The sequence below is a fragment of the Alexandromys fortis genome, unplaced genomic scaffold (genome assembly GCF_014885135.2).
Source record: "Alexandromys fortis isolate MF-2015 unplaced genomic scaffold, M_Fortis_MF-2015_v1.1 scaffold_11, whole genome shotgun sequence".
Lineage (NCBI taxonomy): Eukaryota > Metazoa > Chordata > Mammalia > Rodentia > Cricetidae > Alexandromys > Alexandromys fortis.
Genome location: NW_026067912.1, coordinates 10,416,042 through 10,439,383, shown reverse-complemented (window position 1 = coordinate 10,439,383; position 23,342 = coordinate 10,416,042). Strand labels below are relative to the sequence as shown.

The following is a 23,342-nucleotide window of genomic DNA, read 5'->3' as shown; positions in this document are numbered from 1 at the left end:
GGCTGAACTACAATCATTAATTACTAGGCTGTCTAAAAAATGCACGCTGGATTGTTTAAGATGAACTCCTGACTTCCTATCTACTAACTTTTGATCTGGAGCCTGGAGCCACTTTCTAAATGATGAACCCAGCAAACCGCGATCACAGTCTGGTGAGCCATATGGCCTGAGTTCAAATTATATTTCATGGAGCTTTTATTTCACAGATCTTCATATTTTGTAGCAGATGCGTGGGTGAAGAATAGGAAGGGTGGGGAGGAACTTGGGGTAGCCCAAGCAAATCAAATTAGTTCTGTGTGGCTGTGACTACATGTCACAGGTCCTGGTCGGATGCTAAGGAGGATGGAGTCCTCTCCTGTCCACCTTCCTGGACAGATCCTTCTGTGACCCTGGAGTAGCTCAGCTGCAGGTGGCCGATATCTGCTCCACCAGCCAGCATTAAGGCCAAAACTTCTCTGAAGACTGAAGGCACCCACGTTCCTAAAAGTAGGGATTTGTGAGCAGGCAGAATCTTGGAGCTTTCATTTCCTTATGACCATGTGGGAATCCCTACGTTTGGCCTAAATACAGAAGCTTTCATATCCTACAGCCCTCACAGTGGAGGATTAGACCTTCAGAAAAGGGCCTGCCCTGTGACATGGGCTGGGTACATTATGGAACAGACGTTTGGTGGCCTTCAAAGTCTGTTAAGCAGGGGCTTCCTTGAGGGGCGGCACTGACCACAGCAATGAAGGAAGGGTCTGTTCGGCCAACCGCCACACCATTGTGCACAGACCTGATCTCATCTGATCGTCAAAACTAAGCAGAATGACTGCGCACACACTCCGAACCAGGGGTGGGTTTGTCGCTTTTCATCTCCCAAAGGCATTCCAGCCTCCAGGCTGGGGCTCCAGACTCAGGCCTGCTTGGCGTCAACATGCTAAGTATCTGGTGTAATTTAACCCTGGGCATGTAGAAGATTGCATCAGTCTGTGAGATCTTGCCCCTGAGAACTTGGTAGAGTTCTAGATTAATCTGAGCAGGGATCTGTAAGCCGCTGTTTTCAGAGTATGCGCCCTGCTCTGCAAGTTCTCACGCTCAGCTCTCACGACCACCTCAGAAGAGAAGTTAATTTCCAGTCAGCAGGTTAAGAGGTCATGAGGTCGCCCCAGGCGAGGGGTACTTTCATTGGAGCAGGGGAGAGCCTGGATCAGCAGGGAAGCAAATCTCACCTCCCCTTGGGACCACCTAGCAAGGACACAGCCACTGCCTGGAGAGTGTGCCGCAAGTCCTCCCACCACCGGCCCGGGGAACTCCCTTCCTCCAGGTGGCGGGGAAGCTGCCATCTGTGCTGTATCCTCTGGCGCTGAGGGAGCCAGGCTGGGTTTCACTATTGAAGCTTAGTTGCCAGAAAGCTGGCAAAGGGAGGGCTGGTGTCTGTTGGGGCTGGAAGCCAACAAGTTCTTCCATCTAGGGCCCCAGCTCAACCCTCTAGAACCCATAACAAGGTTGGGCTGAGCCAGAGCGAACTTGAGGTTAGAAGATAGGCTTCATGGAGTCTGACTTAGCACAATGAGTATGTGCCCCGATGTAGCAAGCTTCATGGAATCACACCTGATGGAGATGTATAATCAACTCCTGAGATGGCTAAGGCCTGACTTATGCTATGATAACGCAATGATTATCAGCTGCTTGCATATGCGTGGACCTATGGGCAATGCCCACCTGGCAATCCGGGATTGGCAGCCCATGCCTACTTAAGGGCTGGGAGAGGTTTGCCGGGGGTGAGAGAGAGGGAGTGTGAGAGAGAGAGAGAAAGAAAGGAGAAGGAGAAAGATTGCTGTGAATAAAGTCCTGAATAAAACTGCAGTGAGAAGAGCTCTGGGTGTCACGTCATCATTGCGGATCGAGGGTGGCCGTGACACCCCGATCACCCCGTGACCCTCTGATGAATGTATGCAACTCGTGTGCTCTCAAGTATTGAACGCAGGTGAGTGGCAGAGACCAGATGAGATTTGGCTCTGACACCAGGGGCTGACTCTGACTCATCAATATCTTTCCCACTGAAGACCACCGGAGCAAGATTCTTCCCACTCTATGGTTCTTTCACAGCAGTGTGTGTCTGTAGTCCCCTCCACTCAGGATGTTGAGACAGGAGGATTTCTTGTTGCCAGGAGCTTTGGGTCAGCCTCAGAAATACAGTGAGAGACCTCACCTCAAAAATAAACTAACCAATCAGACAAACAAATGAACCTTTAATGTGGATTGTGTGTGTTATTACAGTGCGTGGTGTGCTTGTTTGGTTTTGCTGTTATTGATAATTACATTCTAATTAATCGTGTGTATGTGTGTGTGTGTACATATGCCATGACATGTGTGGAGGTCAGAGAAGAACCTGTGAGAATGATTGCCCTCTGTTCTGTAGGTCCCAGGGGTCAAACTCATGTTGTCAAACAAGCCGGAGGGTATCTTTACCCACTAAGCCATCTTACTAGCCCAGATGTTAATTTTGTGGGGGACAAGATCTCCCTGTTCAGTCCAGGCTGACCTTACAGTCATGATCCTCCTGTCTCGGTCCCCTAAATGTTGGGATCACGTGAGTGAGTCACCATGCGCAGGACAGAGAGGGTGTCAATGTCTTCATGCTCAGATCTCTGTGTGGGACACCAAGCTTGCCACCACACAGGTCTTAGGGAAAGCAAAATTCTTTTGTCCACCTCCTCTTGCTGCGTCAGTTTTGAGCACAAACACCAGCTTACGGGGCCGCGCTCCCCATCTCAACAGCTCAGTTTGAGCTATCTACAGTAACGCCAACAGCAGCATCTGCTCTGAGACAGCACCCTGCCGTGACTCCCTGCAGAGCCCCAGGATGGCACACCACATTTCCGTGCTCCCACTGGTGGGGATGGGAGGAGGAGAATAACCTGAAATAGTTTTCAGTCTCTTTTCAGGACCGGTGATTTCAGCTCCCTGGGAGACGGACTGTGGGCTCCATTGTGCGCAACAAATCTCTCTGCTCTCTCAAAAGTAGTACTTGGGAGGGTATGAGGGAGACTGGGGCCTAGGGATGGGCAGAAGGGGCCTCGGCCTGGATGCTGATGCAGCTATGCCCTGGCTGATCCTACTGGAGCTTGGGTAACACCAGAGGCTCTCTTCACTGCTTATGGAGGCAGCCAGCCAGGCGTTTGCCCCTGGACTGACCAATCGGAGCTTCCTGACAGCACAGTGGGCACCTGACCAGCCAGCAGGTAACTGAGCCATCTGGGTTTTGAATTGGGATCTATAGCCACACTGTAAGGACAGACCATACTATGGAATGGTCCTGCTGTGAGAAGGAGAAAATACCCCCCACCTTGCTGAAGACATTCTCTTCTTGTCCTTCCACTAGGGGTAAACAGCAGCATATGGGTAGGTGCATGTGCACTTGTGTATAAACACACATGGAGGTCAGAGGTCCACCTCAAGATGTTATTTGTAATGATCTGTTCTGTCTCTTTAAGAGACAAGCCACGCCCACTCCCTCCCCTGTTTGCTGAGGCAGGCTGATCTTCAGCTTCCAGCTTGAGTCTCTTTTTCAAGTATTGAGAAAGTATTCTCTCTCTCTCTCTCTCTCTCTCTCTCTCTCTCTCTCTCTCTCTCTCTCTCTCTCTCGGAAGAGGCAGCTTCTGCCTCTCCCCACTTCTCCCCTTCCCCCTTCTGTGTTTCTCTCTCTCCCTCTCTTTGCTCTTCTCTCCTTTTCTACCTCCATAACTCACTAAATAAAATATTCAACCTCACTCTGCATGACATGCCTATCGGTCTGTCTCTAGCCTGCTCCCACCCCACCCCCCGCCCCACCACCCCACCACACCCCACCCCTGCCTGGGACCAACCACCTTCACAGACCTTTGTCGTGGTCCTCACGTGCTGTCTCTGCCTGGGGCTGGCTGCTCTGGGACCCATTGCCTGTCCCTGCTGGGCGACCTTTGGTGTGGTCTCTGCCGGCTACAGCCACTCAGGATCCGCAGCATTTTTATTAATCCAGTTCATTATTTCTTGGGTTACTGTTTTGCCAGTTTCTCCAGCAGATAGGGTTGAGGCAGAGCCGATCCAGTCTCCCTGGGGGCTGAGCAGGATGGTGAGTGTCTATGAGCAATACCTCCCCACTGGCCACTGGGGAGAAACACACACCAAGCAGGGAGGCCGTCGAAGCAGGAACTTATTATATAGGGCTGAGGTAGTGGGCTGAAGTCTTGGGGTGGGGTGAGGTGGAGCGGAGAATAAGGGCCAATAATATCCTGCCACGTCAGCAGTGGTTAGACAGAGGTGGGCCTAGGTCAGGTGTGTGCTGAGTAGCTCCTCTCCAAACTCAAGTTAGGCTCTGGAAGTTACACTGGGTCTCACCAAGCTCAAGATAGGCTTAGGAAGTTACCCCAGGCCTCATGAAGCCCAACACTGTTTCTTTTGAGGCAGGGTCTCTCCCTGGTCTGGAGCTCTCTGAGTAGGTGAAGCTGGCCAGCCAGCCCCAGGGATCTGCTTGTCCCTGTGTCCCCAGCACTGAGATTACAAGCACTACCGTGCCTAGCTGGGAACTCGGGATCAAACCCGGAACCTCATCTTCCGGATCATAATTTACCCAAAGTACCCACCAGACTTTCTACAGTTTTATGTCCATTTTTTATTTACTGGTGCCTGATCTTTCTTGACCCGTGAGTGTCAAAGTGCCCACATCCTTGAGGTCAACAGAGAAAGCTCTCACCCACGGCCATCCTTTCTCTTCTTTGTGCAGCGGGATCTATTGCATTTATTCATTCTTGTATCCAGGCTGCCCTGCCCGTCTCAGGAGACTATGCCGGCTTCCATAGTGTGGATGGTTCCATCAATGACTTCAGAGTCCTAGTGTGATATCAGTGATGAGCTGCTTATATGCCCGTGTAAGCAGGTACCAGCACACCTGAGTGTAGGCAGGTGCGAACATCAGCAGGGAACACGTGGTGAGCTTGGGTGTAGTCGGTGACACTTACACTGGTTTCTGGGAAGGGCTTGCCTGCCTTCCACCCATGTTTAGGACCTGGGGTATTGAGTAGCTGCAGCTATGTCTCTGTCCTGCTTGTCTCTAGCATTTGAGGACTTCTCGATATGAACCTTGGGCTGGAGAGATGGCTCAGAGGTTAAGAGCACTGACTGCTCTTCCAGAGGTCCTGAGTTCATTTCCCAGTAACTCCACGTTGGTTCACAACCATCTGTAATGAGATCTGGTGCCCTCTTCTGGCCTGTAGGCATGCATGCAGACAGACTACTGTATACATAATAATATATAAAATTCAAATTTTGTTTTCCGAGACAGGGTCTCACCATGTAGCTCTGGCTGTCCTGGAATTCACTATGTAGACCAGGTTGGCCTTGAACTCACAGAGATCCACTTGATTCTGCCTCCCGAGTGCTGGGATTAAAGGTGTGCACCACCACATTAGGCCCCTGGACCTCATTTCTTGATGTGCTGATCCTTAGTTCCTCCCTTCTGCCAGATTCCCTGCAGGCTAATGCCAGGGTTTCAACAGAGGGCTTACAAAGATGGGACAAAGAACTGTCCCGGCAAGTAGTCTGCATTCCGGGTAAGACAGCTGGGCCTGGAAGAGCCTGCTTCTTTGTCTACAGGAATCTCAGATGACCCTGGAACCCCAAGGCTCTTAGAGAGAAAATGGCCCAGGTGATGTTTGAAGCCTCCAACAACCCAGCCAAGTAGGTGGGCCTTCAGGCGGTGCTGTCTCTGTGTTTCTTGTCCTTAGGCTAAGCAGAACTCACCCTGGGGAGTGCGCCCCCTGGAGGAAGTGCTTTGCCCTTGCACCTTGTTCAGCTTTCATAACTTCCACAGTAGGTGGGCAGTTTCCCTCCTTCCTATTTTGGTAATAAGTAAATCTGTGTATGGGAGTTGTCAGATTTTCTCAAGATTTGTAGCAAGTATGATTAAACACGTTCAGACTCAAATCATTGATCCCGGGGGCTGTGGAGAGATGGCACAGTGGTCAGAAGCACCGACTGCTCTTTCAGAGGACTTGGGTTCAGTTCCCAGCACCCACATTAGTTTACAGTCATCTATAACTTCAGTTCCAGGGGATCAAAAGTCCTCTCCTGACCTCTGAGGATACCAGGCACACATGGTACACAGACATACGCACAAGCAAAACACTTACACACATATTTTGTACATCTTGTACAAAATAAAGGGAGGGTCTCTCTTTCTGCCACTAGCCTACTCTGCACATCTTTCACTGCGCTGTTGCCCGGTCTCCCGCTCATCACAATGGAAGAATAAGTCGCAGGGAACGTCACTGACAATGGCTACGGCATATGCAAAGCTGGCTTTGCTGATAACAATCTGTCTCCCCCACCCCCGCCATGGCCATGTTCCTTTCCGTCATCAGATGCCCCTACACCAGGACTATCATGGTGGGCATAGCCAGGAAAGCTTCGTGTGGGGGACGAGGACTAACACAAGAGTCCTGGCCCTGAAGTACCCTGCTAGGTACGGCACTGTCACCATCTGGGACGACACGGAGATGATCAGGCACTACACCTTCTGCGGTGAACTGTGCACGATCCCTGAGGAGCACCTGGCACTTTTGACTGAAGCCCCGTGAACCCCCAGACTATCAGAGAGAAGATGACCCCGGTAGTGTTTGAAGCCTCCAACACCCTAGCCAAGTATGTGGCCCTTCAGGCGGTGCTGTCTCTATAAGCCCCTGGGTGCATCGTTAGCACTGATAATGGGCTCTGGTAACAGCATCACACATGTGGTACCCATTGATGAGGGCTATTCCCTTCCTTAATCCATCTTGCATCTAGACCTGACCTGATAGGTTACCTTATGTTGACCCTGACTGTGTGGAGCTTCACCACTGGGACTGACTGGTAGATAGTGGGTAACTTTAAGGAGAAACTATGTTATGTTGCCCTAGATTTCGAGCAAGAAATGGCCATTGCTGCATCCTCCTTTTCCTTGGAGAAGAGCTAGGAAATGCCTGAGGGCCAGGCAATCACCATCAACAATGAGTAAATCTGGTATCAGGGGTGTTCTTCCGTGGAATCCCGTGGCATCTGTGAAACCACCTTCACCACCATCATAAAGTACGACGCGGGCATCCCCAAGGACCTGTGTGCTAACACAGTGCCGTCTGGTGGTACCGCTATATACCCAGACGTTGGTGACAGGATGCAGAAGGAGATCACAGCCAAGGCACACAGCGTAACAAAGATCACGATCATTGCTCCCCTCCGCTCAAGTTCTCAGACTGGATTGGTGGCTCTATCCCGACCTCACCATCCACCTTCCAGCAGTCGTGAATCAGCAAGCAGGAAGATGGCCAGTCGGGCCCCTCCATCGTCCCCTGCAAATGCTTGTAGGTGGACTGTGCAGGTGCCAGGCATCTGCTGCAGGAGCAGATTCTGAAGTATCAGTTTGCCCTGGCAAATGGACACACTTCACGCTAGCCTCCTGAAACGGGAATAAGCCCTTTCTGGGAATAAGCCATCGAAAAGGAATTTGTCCTTGAAGCTTGCATAAATCTCAACAGTCTGATAGCACTCATGCTGGTTTTTGACCTTTTATTCAAGCTAACTGTTTCTTTGGTAGGCATTTAACACCCTGCGCGTATCTGATCTTGATTTGGACCTTAGTCTCCACAGCACAGTCACCTGGTGGCTGTGGAGAGCAAGCTAAGGTAGAGAAATTCCCGGCCTGGCAGATCTGTGTATGCACCACACATTGATCTGAGCAGAGTATTAACCAGCATCTCGGTGTCCCAGGATTTCTGGCAAGGGCTCCCGAACCAGTTACCGCTTCCCTCTTGCTGTCCAGCAGGGAAAGCAAAGCCCAAGCCTTAGGCCCAGGTTTTCATTCTGGTGTTTGCCCTCCTGACCGCTGCGGGTTGTTACTTGCCTTGGGTTGGGAACATTTGGATTGACACTTGTGAATTTATTCATCCTTTTAATTTATGTAAGTTTGTTTTCATATTCAGTTATTTCAGAAGTGAACAATTTTGGTTTTCTATGGTCCAGTGAGAACATTAGGTCCCAGCAATGTGTCATAGGGTAAAGAAAAATAAAATTGCTACTGAAATCAGCAAAATAAATAAAAAAATAAAGGGAAAAACAGTTAAATAAATCATTGAGGGGTTGGAGAGATGGCTCAGTGATTTAGAGTACTGGCTGCTCTTCCAGAGGACCTGAGTTCAATTCCCAGCAACCATATGGTGGCTCACAGCCATCTATACTGGGATTTGATGCCCTCTTCTGGCACACAGGCATACATGCAGATAGAACCTCATATACATAAAATAAATAAATTAAAAAAATCATTGATTCTAAAATGGAATTTCACTATATTTCCGGTTTTAGAACAGGTCTGGCCTTACCTGAAAGCAGGAAGAAGGAAAAGGCGCCCTAGGCTGCTTCCCTTTTCTCTCTCTCTCTCTCTCTCTCTCTCTCTCTCTTTCTTTCTTTTTTCATGATTTTTTTGATACAGGGTTTCTCTGCATAGCTCTGGCTGTCCTGAAATTTGCTTTGTAGACCAGGCTGGCCTTGAACTCACAGAGGTCTGCCTGCCTCTGCCTCCCAAGTGTTGGGATTACAGGTGTGCATCACTACCATCTGACCTCCCTTTTCACTCTTTAAAAAAAATTATTTATTTATTTATATTCTGTCTGTGTGTATGCCTGCAGGCCAGAAGAAGACACCAGACCCCATTACAGATGGTTATGAGCCACCATGTGGTTGCTGGGAATTGAACTCAGGACCTTTGGAAGAGCAGGCAGTGCTCTTAACCTCTGAGCCATCTCTCCAACCCTCCCTTTTCACTCTTATGTGTGTGCAGAAGCCTTGTGCATCCTACTCCAATTTCCTGTCTGATCTTGGTGCACAAAGACATGTGTCCGAGCACCAGAGAATGAACTCCCCTCACCTCACTTGGTGTGTGCTGCACCCCACACATTCCATTAGTTACACACCACGAACTCCCTCCAACTCCTGTGTGTCTCTCCTCACACTCAGATACACTCCCAATTGCACCTGGAGGCTTTGTGCCTGCATCCATCTCCCCAAACCTGTGCCACACATTCCCCCCCCCCCCCCCCCCCCCCCCCCCCCCCCCCCCCCCCCCGTGCTTGCAATGTGTTCTCAAACAGACACAGGTGTTCTTCCTCCACGCTGCCCACATTCTGAATCCACGCATGTGCATGCACACAGACACAGGTGCAAGTTGAGGCTCCCTGGGCACTCAACATATGCTGCCTTGCACATGGGCAGGCACACAACGTATGCTGGAATTCTCCGGTGCTAGAAGGATGTTGCCCCTGCTGTCGGCCCCAGGTGGCACACGCTGGCCTGGGCAATGACGTCTGCATTCCTTTCCTGAGTCCACTTAGCAGGCCAGGCCTTCTGCTGGTGCATTCTCCTTTCAATAGCATTGGAATTGGGATGGTCACCCAACCTCGCCTCACAAGATGCAAGGACCAAGACACACTCAGGCAGGTTGTGGGAAGGAGGGAAAGTGGTGTGACAGACCTGTGGTCCTGAGATTGTCATCTCCTCAAGGCAGTGCCCTGAAGACTTACCAGCTGGGGATGGTGGACACCAACTCCCAGTCTCTCTGGAAGTGTTATGACTGCATCTATGACTACATCCTCAGGTCTTGCCCAGAGAACAATATTGGAGCATCATCGACATATCGTTACAGCCAGGAAGTGGTGGTTCACGCCTTTAGTCCCAACAATCGGGAGGCAGAAGCAGGTGGATCTCTGGGAGTTCGAAGCCAGCCTGGTCTACAGGGTGAGTTCTAGGACAGCTAGGGTTGTTACTCAGAGAAACCTGTCTTGAAAAACCAACCAACTAGCCAACCAACCATATAACCAACCAACCAACCAACCAACCAACCATGAAAAACATACCATTACATGGGACTCTATGGGGCTGTATGGTCCTTGGTGTGGGACATGATAGGGTGAGGAAATGAAACACTGCCCTATCTGTCACCCCAGGCCCAACAACCCTTTGTCTACTCCTGGGCCAAGGTGCATGGAAAACCCTGGGTTCCTCTTCCCTGGTCATCTTCTCATGTCTGTTGCTCTGGTAACCAGCAGTGCAACACACTCATGGGGCTACACCTGTCTGTAGACAGAGTCCAGCCACCCTGGCTTCCGAGCATTCGGCTTTGCCCACTCTACACTGGACACAGCCCCTGAGGCCAGCTGCTGGTGGAGGAGGAGCTGGGGGGAGCACCAGTAGCTTTTCCTTCCGCAATGGGCTAGTCAGCCACTGAAGGTCCTGGAGCCCTACAATCCCAGTACCTGAAGGTCCTAGATCCTCTAATCCAAGTGCTTGTGAGATTGAGGCAGGAGGATTGCCATTGCTCAAGGCTAGCTTGGGCTACATAGTGAGATTTAGGCCAGCCTGAGGTATAATATGAGACTCCGTCTCAAACATAAATAGATGATAGATAGACAGATAGATAGATAGATATAGATAGACGATAGATAGATAGATCAGACAGACAGACAGACAGACAGACAGACAGATAGAGCGAGCGAGCTCCTGGGTGTTGTAGCCCAGAAGAGGGAAAGTGGGGAAAGTTCCAGAACATGGAAAAGTATGGCCTTCTGACATCTGAACCTTGCAGGAATGAGAGAAGGGAAAAGGGGGGCGGGAGTAGAGTGCAGGGGGCAATGGTTCTCCAGTGGGGAAGATTATACCATCCCAGGGGACATTTGGCAGTGTCAGAAGGCTGCCCCAGCAGGGAGGGGTATAGGCTATTACTGGCATGTAGCAGATAGAGGCCAGGGATGCCCCCCGTGTGTTAGAAGTACTAAATCTCTTACCAGTCACATGACAGTCCCCCACAAATGAAAAGCCACCTGACCCCAAGAGTCACTATCTCAGAGACTGAGAAAGATTATTATAGAATATAGGATGGACTAATGAGCAGAATCTCCACTGACAGCTGCCCACAGTGACGGCAGACTATGTACCTCAGGAGAGGGAAGGAGAACAAGATTCAGAGCAAAAGAATAGAGGAATTCTTGGACCACCAAGATGTCATGGTCTTGCCTTTCCAGAAGATGAAGAGGAAGGGCCTTGGTGTGCTAAGGGTGCGTGGGTTGAACTTTGCTGCAAAGTTGTGGCAGGTGCCTCTTGGGCTCTTCCAGTTTGGTGCAACTTATGCCCCATCCCTCTCTTTCTCAGTCTAGGCCCAGCAAGTCAGAGCCAGTGTCCTGCCTCTTTTTCTTAGCACCCCCATTATTGTGCAGGCTGTTGGCAGTGCCCCGTTCTCAAATGGCTGGTTTATTTGTCACCCCCGACCCCCACAGCACTCAGCTTCTTTTCCTGAGCACCCCAAATGTGCCCAGCCCTATTAGGGACAGGGAAGGTGCACAGACTTAAGCAGGAAACCCGGTGCAGTAGGGATTTCAACTGAAATTTTCTTTTGAGACTGTCTCGTATAGCCCAGGTAGGCCTTGAACTTCTGGCCTCTTGATCTTCTACCTCTCCGAGCTATTTCTAGTCTTCTTTTAGGAAAGTCACGACTAGAGACTGAAGGACGTCTGGAAATGTACCCGGGTCGTGCATGAGGAGCTGCAATGAGACTCGGTCTGTCTGTTCGCAGAACTGCTCTGCAATTGGGCTTCTTGGTAATCTACGGTCTCCAGGGCCAGGTTCTGGTAGCCCCGCTGGAGACGCAAAACCTCTTCGCGCCAAACCCAGAGCCTAGCAAGATTTACAGGGAAAGGCTGCCACCTGGTGGCCACAGGGCAAACGGTACACGCTGGGCGGAGACCAAGGGATCGGAAAACGGGGCTTTGGAGAATAGACGGCACAGGGTGGAGGAGGGTGAGGGGTTAGACAGCCTTGGTTTTGAAGGGCGGCCCCGCAGAGTGCCAGAGGAGTGCAGGTGGGACGGAACAGGGCTGCCTAGCTGTCTCAGGACTCGGCATGGGATCTGGATGTGCGCGCGGAGGGGAGGCGGGCCGAGCAGAATCTCAGAGCGGCTCCCTCTCTCTCCCTTCTGCACCCCCTCCCCGTAGTGTAGTGTCATTTTGCCCGAGGGCTGGAGGAGGTGAAGGACCTGGAGCAAGGCCTTGGCCGGATTCCTTCTTTAATTCAATCCAATCTGACACTGTCACCAACTCCAAGAAGTTACGGACCCTTCCTTCCTTGAGCAGGCTGGGGGCCCCAGGAGGCCCTGCCTCTCCAGCCCTTTCGACCCTCTTCTTGCTCTCTTCTGATAGTACCCCTCCGCTGTCATTTCTACGCACTGAGAAGAACACCGCACACTCACCTCACAAAGGTGAACCGAGACGCTTCGGCTCCCTGGCTGAGTCTCTGGGGAGGGGCTCATCTCAGGCCACGCTCCTCCTGCCTTAAATTGCTTTCCCGTGCAGCCAGCAAGTGAAGCCGCCCACGGGCCTCAACACCTGGCTCCTAATTTAGCTCACATTCTAGGAGAGGTCCTGATTGTATGGGCTTGTGGCTTCTGCCTAGGAGGTTCCAGGTGATTTCTGCACCTCGCTTCCTAGTGATGGGGTGAAAGCCAGCAGGGCCTTTGCGCTTGCCAAACAAGCCTCTATCTCTGAGTCACGGCTCCCTCGTTCACCAGGCAGCCCCCCCTGCAGCCTTCTCACCTTCTGACGATCTATTTGAACACGAACTCTGGCTCGGTTTAGCACCGGATCATCCCCTGGTCTCTTGGCTGCTGGTGTCCAGCTTAGATGTTCATGGAGACAGCAGGGTCTTCTCCTTGCTTCCTGTTCTAGTTTATCAGCCCGCACCAGCTCTGACCTCACTGTGTGAGCCTCACACCGACCCGCTGGAGAGGGTTCTGAGCAGGTGTTAGTCGTCTTTGTTTGCACTGCCCACTTTTGACAGGTGCCAGGGACGGACTGTGCCTGGCGACTGGGAATGTTGATACACGGATGAATGCCCGAATGGAGGTCCCACTCAGACAGCCAGACTTCATGTTGCTGAGATCCTTAACCTCCAAATGTCACTCTTTCTGAAAACCTCTTAAGGCCATGAACAAGGGTGGAGTGCTGAAGGCGCTTGCCGGAACTCCCTGGACCTGAGAGGGTGGCTGGGAGGAACTCTTGACAAAGTGACTGTAGAGTGTCCTACCTAGCTGCCTGATGAGAACCCCCCTCCCAATGATCTTTTTAAAAAAAAAAAAAAAACAAAATAAAACAAAAACAAAAACAACCGGGGGCTGGAGAGATGGATCAGTGGTTAAGAGCATTGCCTGCTCTTCCAAAGGTCCTGAGTTCAATTTCCGGCAACCACCTGGTGGCTCACAACCATCTGTAATGAGGTCTGGTGCCCTCTTCTGGCCTGCAGACATACACACAGACAGAATATTGTATGCATAATAAATAAATAAAAAAAAAACAAACAAAACAACAAACCAAACAAAAGCAAAAACCAACCCGTGCTTGGGACAAAGGTTTAAACATGACAGAAAACAATATTAAGCCCTTACCATGTCTTGTTTAGTGGTCACCTGGCTTACCCCGAGACACAGTGCACTACTGTTTAAGTGAGACAGGCTTTCTGAGGAGATGTTATCTTGTGTTGAGTTTATCTCTTTAAGTAACCAATAATTTTTTTTATCCAATTGGTATGTGTAACTTCTAGTTTCCACAATTTTAAGTTTTAATTTTGTGTGGATGGGTGTTTTGCCTGCATATGTGGGCACAGTGTGCATGCAGTCCCCGTCCTGCAGTGGCCAGAAGAGGGCAATGCAACCCCTGGAATTAGAATTACAGCCTGTTGTGAGTTGCCATGTAGACGCTAGGAACTGAACCTGGGTTCTCTGGAAGAGATGTCAGTGTTCTCTAACCACTGAGCCATCCCTCCAGGCCTCCCTCACACATTTTTTTTTTTTAAATAACATAGTCTCACCATGTAGCCCTGTTTGGCCTGGAACTTGCTATATAGACCAGGCTGGGCTTGAACTCAGAGATTTGTCTGCCTCTGCGTCTGGAATGCTGGGATTAAGGGTGTGCTACTTCCAGCATCTTTGTTTCTTTTTGCATGCTAGGGATGGAGCCCAGGCCCTTGCACAGGTTAAGCAGGTGTTGTACTACTGAGCCACATCTCCTGCCCCATTCCCCCATTTAGTGGGTAGCTGAGTCAGAACTGGTTCCCAGAAGCCGGCCAGTGGTGGCGCACGTCTTTAATCCCAACACTCAGGAGGCAGAGACAGGTGCATCTCTGTGAGATTGAGGTCAGTCTGGTCTACACAGTGAGTTCCAGGACAGCCAGGATTGTTACACAGAAAAACCCTGTCTCGAAAAACAAAAAGAAAACAAACAAAGAGGACTGGTTCTCAGGCGTGCTGTTAGAGTGCGCACTCTTAAAGAACCCTTTCGAGAACTCTCCGCCTGTCATTGTCCTGGCTTGAGGAGAGCTGAGGGGTTCTTCAGCCAAAGCTGCTTTCCTGCTATAGTTGATCTCTGTGGGGTACCATGTGGGGTTGGATCGGCTGGGATTTAACAGGGACATTTCAAAGATGGCAGACCTCAAAGAGAAGATGCTTTCCTGCTTGTCCAATCCTTCTCCCATGTGCTTCTCAAGAGGCTGCAGGCACACAGAAGTCTTGGGCTGAATGAGTGTCCTCTGGCCCCTCGCCTGTCCCTGCTTTCTCGGGTACAGCTACATGGTGAGACATCACCCTGTCTCATCCCACAGAAGGTTCTACCACCAGCATCTGAGGCTGCTCTGTGATTGTGTCTCCAGGTCCCAAAGTCCACAGAAGGAGCCATCTCGACCTGCCTCCGCCTGAGGATGACAGCCCCGTCTCCGTACATTCCCCATCTGTGAAATCAGGCCACTTGCACAGAGAGGGGTGCTCCTGGAGTCATGTTCCTTTTCGGGCTTGCCTTCTTAATCACAGCTTGTTCTGCTGGTAGCTCCTAAGGCCTGGTTTAAGTCAGGCTAACTGAAGTCAGGCTAACCCCAGCTCCCTTTCTTTCTGTTGTGGAGGCCACTTGAAAAGTGCCTGGATGACCCACAAGGCAGAGGGTTGCAGCTCTCAGGAGGGTCTCAGGGAGGCAGGCCCGTTAGTCAGATTTCCAGGAAAAGTCACGGACACAGGAGCATTGAGTCTGATTTCTCCACTTACCAGATAGAGACTGTCCATTAGCATTTTCCACCTGCAAAGTGGATGACTCGGGAGAGCAGTCTTGAATTCCGTCTGCTCGGCGTACCCCCAGATTCTCCTCTGGAGTGGTGTGTTACCTCTGCCTGAGGTTGATGGTGCCCTCAGCCTTCTCCTCATCTCACTTGTGAGACTATATCAGCTGCTTCTCCTTGTCCTGCACGCCATCCCCACGGCATTTGCTTATGCCACTGAAATGAACGTCTTCCTGTTGTTACGGAACTTTCTGTTCCTGCCGTTGCGTCACGGTCTTCTTTCTCAGCACCGACACATCCTGCCATTTTTATGTCTAGAGCCATCCTTGGTCTACTGTCTCCCCGTTCATCTGCCTGGAAGTTTATGGGATGTGAGTTCCTGGTTGTGTCTACTTCTCTTCTGCACCCCAGCCCTTAGCCTGGCCGCTGTGATGAGTTCTCTATAAGACACTGTTCAGTGAACGGAAAGACCGCACGGCAGAGCCCTCGGTATCGAGAATGGCAACTCAGAAAGCACAGGTTCATGCTTGCTGTTGATGCTATTTTAACTGTAGAAGTGGTATGAAATAAAAGTTAAATTAAAACTCCAAAGGGCTCCTGTCACTTGATTAGCCCAAAATGTTTAAGTCTGGGGGCATGTTGATCTAGCTGGGAAGAATATGTGAGCACACAAACAGTGTGCAAGCTTCCAAAGGGGTGAGTGTGGTCACCCTGGGTTTTCTGCTACTGATTTGCTTAGCTAGAAAGTGGTGACAGAAGGTGGGTCATGGTGGCGCACGCCTTTAATCCCAGCTCTGGGAGGCAGTGGCAGGCAGATCTCAAGGCCAATCTGGTCCCAGAGTGAGTTCCAGGACAACCAGGATTGTTACACAGAGAAACCCTGTCTCAAAACACACACACACACACACACACACACACACACACACACACAATCACAAAGTTGTGACAGAAAGGGGTCCAGGTGTCCCAGGAGGCCTTGAGGCATCTATCCATGTACAGGCAGGCCCGAGGGTCCTAATAGCCCCATACATCAAGGCCAGATTCTCCTGCCCACCACAAAGATCTGCAGATATAGGTGGAGAAGTCTCAGAACCGCCAGAGCATTTTGGGGGTGCACACTAAGATGCTCCAGAGCTGGGTGAGGGGCCACACATCTGTCATTTCAGCACTTGCGTGGTGGAGGCAGGAGGATCAGACATTCAAAGTCAACACTGACTACATAGCAAGTGTGAGGCGAGCTTGGACTACACGGGACCCTGTCTCAGTGTCCCCTACCCCACACCATAAAACAAAACACAAACAAAAGGATCCCTTCCTCCCAAATGAAACCCCAAGCCACAATCAAACAAAAGGTTTTCCCAAGTGGTCCAAGTCCAGGCTGATCATCCCTAATCCAAACACCTCAAATCTAAAGTTGTCGAACACAGGTCCAAGGAAGAATCTATGAAGATTCCTAACCATGAAACTCTGCTGCAGGCACCGCATTATTTAAAAGAACCGTGTTGTCAGGTGTGATGGATGGCACATTCCTTTAATCCCAGCACTTGGGGGGATAGGCAGGCAGAGCTTGGCAAGTCTGAGCTTGGTCTCCATAGCGAGTTACTCTAGGACAGCCTGGGCTATCTAGGAGACCCTGTCCTAAAGCAAAACAAGAGGCTAAACACCGTATAGTGGTGGTCAGACTCTGTGTATAATGTATATGGACCATAAGTGAATCTCATCTTTTTCTAAAATCTGAAAAAAAGGAAGAAAGTAAGTAAGGAAGGAAGAAAGAAAAGAAATTCCAATCCCCTTGCTTTCCAGGTTCTAAGCTTTAGGGATAAGGGCTCCCGGATCCGGATGAGCTTAGGTAGTGAGAATCCATCCCAGCTGCGCCCGTTCCTCTAGCCTCTACCGCAGTATAAAACATTTCCACAGAAGACCAGTGTCCACAGGAGTTTTAGAGACTTTATTTATGTATAAACAATTTAAACACTTTGCCATAAATTATCTTTGCCTGTCCCTAGTCTTTGCTTAGCAGCAAATTAAAATTAATATAAAAACTCGATGAACAATTCATACATGTATATTACAAAAAAGTTCCTGTACCAAAGTTCTTATTAGACTTTTTTTTTTGTTTTGTTTTTAAAATTTTTTTGTTTTTATTTTATTTATGTTTTTATTTTCTCTCCTCGTGGTGACTGTCATGTGATTGTCTCAGTTTCTGGACCAAACAAACACACTAATAGTTTAAAGTCTGAAACAGTGATTGCGCCTTGCGGCGTCATGTATGTACAGGGCGATCGGAAGTGGTACCGTTAGCAACAGAGTCACAAATGTCGCACCTCTACCGCAACTGATACCCACGAACTACGGAATCTAAACAGACTACACCCTGTAACTGCGGATTACTGTCCACAATGGAATCTCCAAAGACAAAAAGAGTATGAGATTTATGTGTAGTGAGTATAGCCACCATTTTGAATTACATTTTACACTCTGCCCTCAAATAAATTAGCTCAGGCCTGACTAAGTAGAGACCTGAGAGTTAAGTGCCCGACGGTATTGTTTCGCTTTGACTGCCGATATTAATTTATTTTCTTTCTCTCTTTTTTTTCTTGCGTTTTTCTTTTTCTTTAAAAAGTATTTCCAGTGCTCGCTCTTCCACTTTTGTGCCCCCCCTCCCCAGGCGCTACACACAAATCACCCCCAAAGTCGTGTTTTTTTTTTTTTTTTTTAAATGCACCTGTATTTGCTTTAAACGAAAACGTCGGAAGTGTTTGTCCAACCATCAGTCTGAGTCGTCCTCGGCTGGTCTGGTGACGGCGGCCCTTGTGAATGTCTCTGTGTTGCTCACGTTGTGTATGAGTGAGGTATTAGGATGTGAGGCCTTCTCGTCTTCACGTCTTCGTTTGTACGGTCGGTGTGTTCGTCTTTGTTTGTCTGTTCTGTTTGTTTTGTTCGCTGTTTTCGGTTCCTTTTCCTTTTGGCTGTTCTGCGTCTCTTTTCTGCTTCAGACCCGGAACAAGTGGGTCGTATTTTAGGGGAACTTGAAACATTTTGTGTGTTTGTTCATTCATTCGTTTTCATCCTTTTGTTTTGTTTTTCCTCAGAATTTGTGGCTGAGCTCTAGTCTACTTCAGGATGAGGGACTTTGCGCTTGGACAGTAGCATTTGAACTCAAAAAATGTGAGCTTTCTTGCCACTTGGGATCCTAAAGCAGCCTGGCCTCAGTGCCCCTGTTAGGTCTTCGTCTCCTTAGGAGAGGAGGTCACAGTTGCTCCTGCTGAGCCACCCAGAGAAGAGGTGGCAGCAGATTATTTTGTTACCTCTTTCCCATCTCATTCTGTCTTAAGAACTGGATGTTGCTGCTACTGTCTGCCAGCTCTGGGTACTGTTCCACCGGAAGCACGTAATAGCCCTCATAACCTTGCACCCGTCCCGTGCTTAGGAGTTGCTGCTTCTCGCCCTCCGTCCACAGGCGGCTGCCCTCTCTCCCGTCCCTGGCTTTCTGCTGCTCCTTGGCCCAGGCAGTGCCCAGGGCCCTCTGTCTCGCTTGGTCCATGACTCGGGCCTTCTCTTCGTCCAGCGTGTCGGGGGTGAGGCCGTAGCGGATGCTGAGCAGCAGTGTGGAGTACTGGAACTCAATGTTGGTGAACCTTCGAGTCCTGCCATTCACCAGCAGCGTGGGCTGTGACACGGTCACGTTCACCCCGCTCTCCAGCACCTTGCGCCCAATGGTGGTGCCCAGTGTGACCAGGTCACCGTCCGCCGCCCCGATCTTCACAAAGTAGTGCGTGTCCTTGCCCTCGATGCTGTAGTGCATCTTGTCCAGGTAGTAGGCGTTGTTCAACACAGACGCCACCTTGCGGCTATCCTCGCTGGCTATGCTGGATACACCTGTGGTCACCCGCCCTTCTTTGATGGCAAACATGATGCCTTTGCCGATGATGGGCGTGGTGGTAGCAAACCAGTGGCCTGCTTTCTCTCGGATGCTGGCATGGAGCTTTTTGGAGATGACCTGTCCTTCTAGAGCCAGGAAGGCCTGGTTATGCCTCTCGGTGGTCTGCTGGACACCCGTAATGAGCTGTGGGCACAAGACAAAAGGGAAAGGTCAGAAGGTAGCCTAGGCAGTGCGTGAAGCAAGAACTGGAGAGACGAGTGATGAAAACTCCTCTGCCAGGATTGATAGACTGTCCTAAAACATACCAATACATCCCGACCTTTGGTACCTAGGGCAGTCTGGCTGGTTCCCAGTCCCCTAAGGCGGTGCTCTGACCATCTTGCCCCCATGCCACTCAATAAAATATGGCGAAGGAGGTTCTCCACCTCGCCCAAGTCTATACCCAGGTTGTGCACCCCAACTGTGGGAGCCAAGAGATATTTTGCACTTGTGGTGCTGCAGCTGCCTGGTACATTTCAGACCCAGGGATGTCCTGATGTGGGGATCAGGTATCTGAGTGGCTGGCACCCCTGCTGCTGTAACCTGCCCAGCTCCAAAACCAGTGACTTGGGGATTCACCACCTTTACTCAAAGTGAGAGCAGCCACAGATGGATATCTGGGATGGACTGCTCTGTTAGTAAAGCCGTTCTCAGGCCTCCAGGCTGAGGCCGTGTTCTAGCCAGGTACTCTAGGTGATTTGTGTGCATATTCATATTCGAGGGCTTGAAGCTAAGAGATCCAGGCTGTGAGGGCCAGAGGAATACCCCTCCTTCCCACTCAGAGTCCATTGTTTTGGATCTCAGCCCTGGTTCTGCAGAGGAATGAAATCTCCATTATCTCCTTGGCCTTGAGTTCTCCCCTCACAAATGACAACTTGTCTCAATTGGTGGTTGGGGGACAGGCTGGAATAATGGAAGAGGCTGTGTTTGGGAGGTAACGGTACTTAGATAAATGAGAGGAATGATGGCTATTCATCCACTGAGTGGTCCCCGAGGGGCAGGATGGAGAGAATGCTGTTCTCAATTATCCAGCAGCTCCTCCTTGCCGCTCTATAGTCACACAATCTGGACGACTATTCAGAGCAGCTGAGACCTTCCAGACGTCCACAGAGCATAGCCCCAGTCCTGTATTGGGGGTCAGCTCAATGCAGCTCCCGCGCTGCCCATCTGCTAGTGGCTGAGGTCTCAGCTGCACCCAAATTGAAACTGACCACCCTTTGGCCATCAAAGGGAGACCCAGGCACAAATTATGTTCTAAGAACTCAATCTGTATGCATTTGGGCCATAACACGCTGGGGTTTTATGCAGGGCATAAAAATGTTCTTTAATGGGACAGAAACTGCAAACCACAGTTTTATCGTCTCCCATAAAAGCTGAAAGGGTTATGATCTTACAGCAGTGCAGATGGCAGGGTGCCACTGGATATCTCTGGGCTACTGTTAATCAAGAAGTGACCGGAGGGTAGATACTGAATAGATAATGATACCACAATTAAGGTAATCATTGAGGTTGGGAAGAAATATGGGCCACACTAGAAAGGATGGCAGGGGGCATTCTCTCGGCCTGGGAAGTCTCTGCTCTTTCCTTGCTTTTATACCCAGCCTCGGTGTCCCTTTCCCAGCAGGCCCCCATCTCCCACGTGGCGCTGTCTATGACAGGGAATGAAGACGGTTGTTGGGATTCTCGTCAAGAGCCTTCCCCTGACCTTACCACTTACCTGTCCATTTTCACTTGCTTGACTCTCGGACAGTTCATAGGGGGGAGGCACAAAATACATTTTGGCTCTTGGGAATCCGGGAATGATGTTGCTGAGCTGAAATCCGAACATCACGAGCCAGCTTTTCACATCTGCAGCAGAAGCAAAAACAAAGACTTCTGAAACCACAGGGGTGGGAGGGAAGTTGCAGTGGATCTTGCAAAAAGAACAAAATAAAATGGGTGCTTGGGTGTGAGATTTAAGCGAAGGGGGTGACGATACATGTGGGCTAGTTCTGGGAACAGGAACCAGAGATTTTTAAGAAACATTTTACTTAGTTTTGTCCTATGTGTATTAGTGTTCTGCTTAATGCATGGTACCCACAGAGGCCAGAGGAGGGCATCAGATCCCCTGGAACTGGAGTTTTAGATGGTTGTGAGCCACCAAATGAGTACTGGGGAACAAACCTGGGTCCTCTGTAAGAGCAGCAAGTGCTCTTAACTGCTCGGCCATCTCTGCAGCCCTGCTCAGAGATTCCTTATATGCATCCAAAGAAGATGTCCCTCCCAGTGTGGCCATTGATAATCACCATGTTGTGGTTACAAAGGCCAATTGTAGAATGGACAGATTTGACTTCAAGTCCCCTTGCTGTGTGACCTTGTCTAGGTTTTTGTCCCTCTGTTAATCTCAGGTCTTTCAATTCTGAATTATGACAATCATTGCTCTTACCTCATTGGGTTGACATGAAGATCAGAGGAGAAAACATATACAAAAACCTCACAACAGAGAGTAGCCTACGGACAACTCAACTAACGTGAGTTTCATTTGAACTAGTTCCCATGAATTATATTTTAAAAGACTTATTTATGTACTTCATGTTTATGGGTGTTTGTCTCATGTATGTACACATACCAGAAGAGGGGATCAGATCCCATGGGACTTCAGTGATAGGTGGTTGTGTGTTACCATGTGGGTGCCGGGGATTGAACTCAGGACCTCTGGAAGAGCAGTCAGTGCTCTTAACCACTGAGCCAACTCTCCAGACGCTCCTACAAACTATTACAGGCCAGGTGGTGTGAAGCTGGAGGCAGCAACCAATCAGGGGGATGAGTGCTGACTGTGATCAACGTGCAGAACATCTGGGCTGGGTCTCTGCACTGAGACTGGCTCATCAGGGAATGTCTTCAGAGCTGGACACGATGATCAGACTTTCAGTTCTTGAGCCCATTTCTCTAGACCTATCCTTCAAAGAGAGCTCAAGAGATGAGCCCTATTACAGGTGTACATCCCCGCCATTGCATTTGGGCTGTTGTCATGTGCCTCAGGGAGAGTTCGGTTTTCTGAGTAAGACAGCTTCCCTTCAGGCCTCCTGACATCCCTCCACCATGATCCAGAGAGTCCTGTACTTGTCCTCCACTGCATTTCCATGTTAATCAGAACCATTAGGAGCCCAGAAGGACGGAGCTCATTGTGCTTCTCATTTCTATTTACAAAGGTACCCTGAGATCTGGCCTCACATCCCGGGCTTGCCTCTTTCCTGGTACCCTGAGATCTGGCCTCACATCCTCGGCTAGCCTCTTTCCTGGTACCCTGAGATCTGGCCTCACATCCCGGGCTTGCCTCTTTCCTGGTACCCTGAGATCCGGCCTCACATCCTCGGCTTGCCTCTTTCCTGGTACCCTGAGATCCGGCCTCACATCCCCGGCTTGCCTCTTTCCTGGTACCCTGAGATCTGGCCTCACATCCGCGGCTTGCCTCTTTCCTTCCCCCTTTCCACCTCCCCTAAGTTCTGAAATATTCCACAGGACCCTTGGAGTTCAAACCTGCCTTTAGGAAAGCTTGCTATGTCTTCAGATTTTTTAATAGCTCTTTTCTCTTCTTGTCACAATTCAAACTATCTTTTCCCACAGAGTATGAGTCTCCTGCCCTTACCTATAGCCGCTGGACCATGGCTGACCTTGGGCTACTCACCTGAATTCTGTGAAGTGTACTGCCTCTGTTTCTGACTCTGAATTAATTCTTAGTGATTTCATTAGACAAGCAGTTGCTCCTTCTCACACTTTGGCCCCTTAGCTCCCTGCCCTCCTCTCACATCTCAGCTTCAGACTTGGCCCCTGATTGTTCTGATCTCCCTGTACATGGGTTCCATACACACAGCCCTCTGGACACAGCCTCGGCTCTCTGGTTTATTGTCCAACACCAAGGGCCTTCCAGCCATCCATCCCAAACTCCTTTTCTCAGTCCCTCTACTTCCTGCTCTCGTTTCTCTCCTAATCCGGCACATATTACCTAACCAACCCCTGGACTCGATCCTTGGGGTGTACTTGAAGGTCCACTGTCTGCTCTCCTTCATCATGCCTGCGTGGTGAAATCATAGTACTAATTAAATCCAAGCTGCCATCCACTCCTTTTTGCACCTGCGCAGTTGAATGATTTTGGAGAAAACATCATCACCATGCTGTCAGGTGTCACTGAAAATCCCTGACCATGAATCTCTCCAGGGTCCCTTCAAGCCACCTGCAATCCTCCTGCTTTCCTTTACTCCTTCCAGCTGTCCACTCATTCTCCTGCATTGTCTCTGTATCTATCTTA

At 50.0% G+C, this 23,342-nt stretch overlaps 1 protein-coding gene and 1 pseudogene across 3 annotated transcripts in view; one reads left to right on the top strand and one right to left on the bottom strand.

Moving 5' to 3' along the window:
• Nucleotides 1-6,262: 6,262 nt before the first annotated feature.
• LOC126499397 (actin-3-like) lies at nucleotides 6,263-12,372 on the top strand (annotated as a pseudogene).
• Nucleotides 12,373-17,115: 4,743 nt separating this feature from the next.
• The window catches only part of Tenm2 (teneurin transmembrane protein 2), a 424,931-nt gene continuing 418,704 nt past the window's right edge, over nucleotides 17,116-23,342 (bottom strand). For all 3 annotated transcript variants that reach the window (XM_050138699.1, XM_050138700.1, XM_050138701.1), the window contains 2 exons: nucleotides 20,772-20,902; nucleotides 17,116-19,198 (listed from right to left, as the gene is read on the bottom strand). In XM_050138699.1, the coding sequence (XP_049994656.1) occupies nucleotides 18,437-19,198; nucleotides 20,772-20,902 (893 nt within the window). In that variant the 3' untranslated portion in view covers nucleotides 17,116-18,436. The remainder of the gene's footprint in view (nucleotides 19,199-20,771; nucleotides 20,903-23,342) is intronic.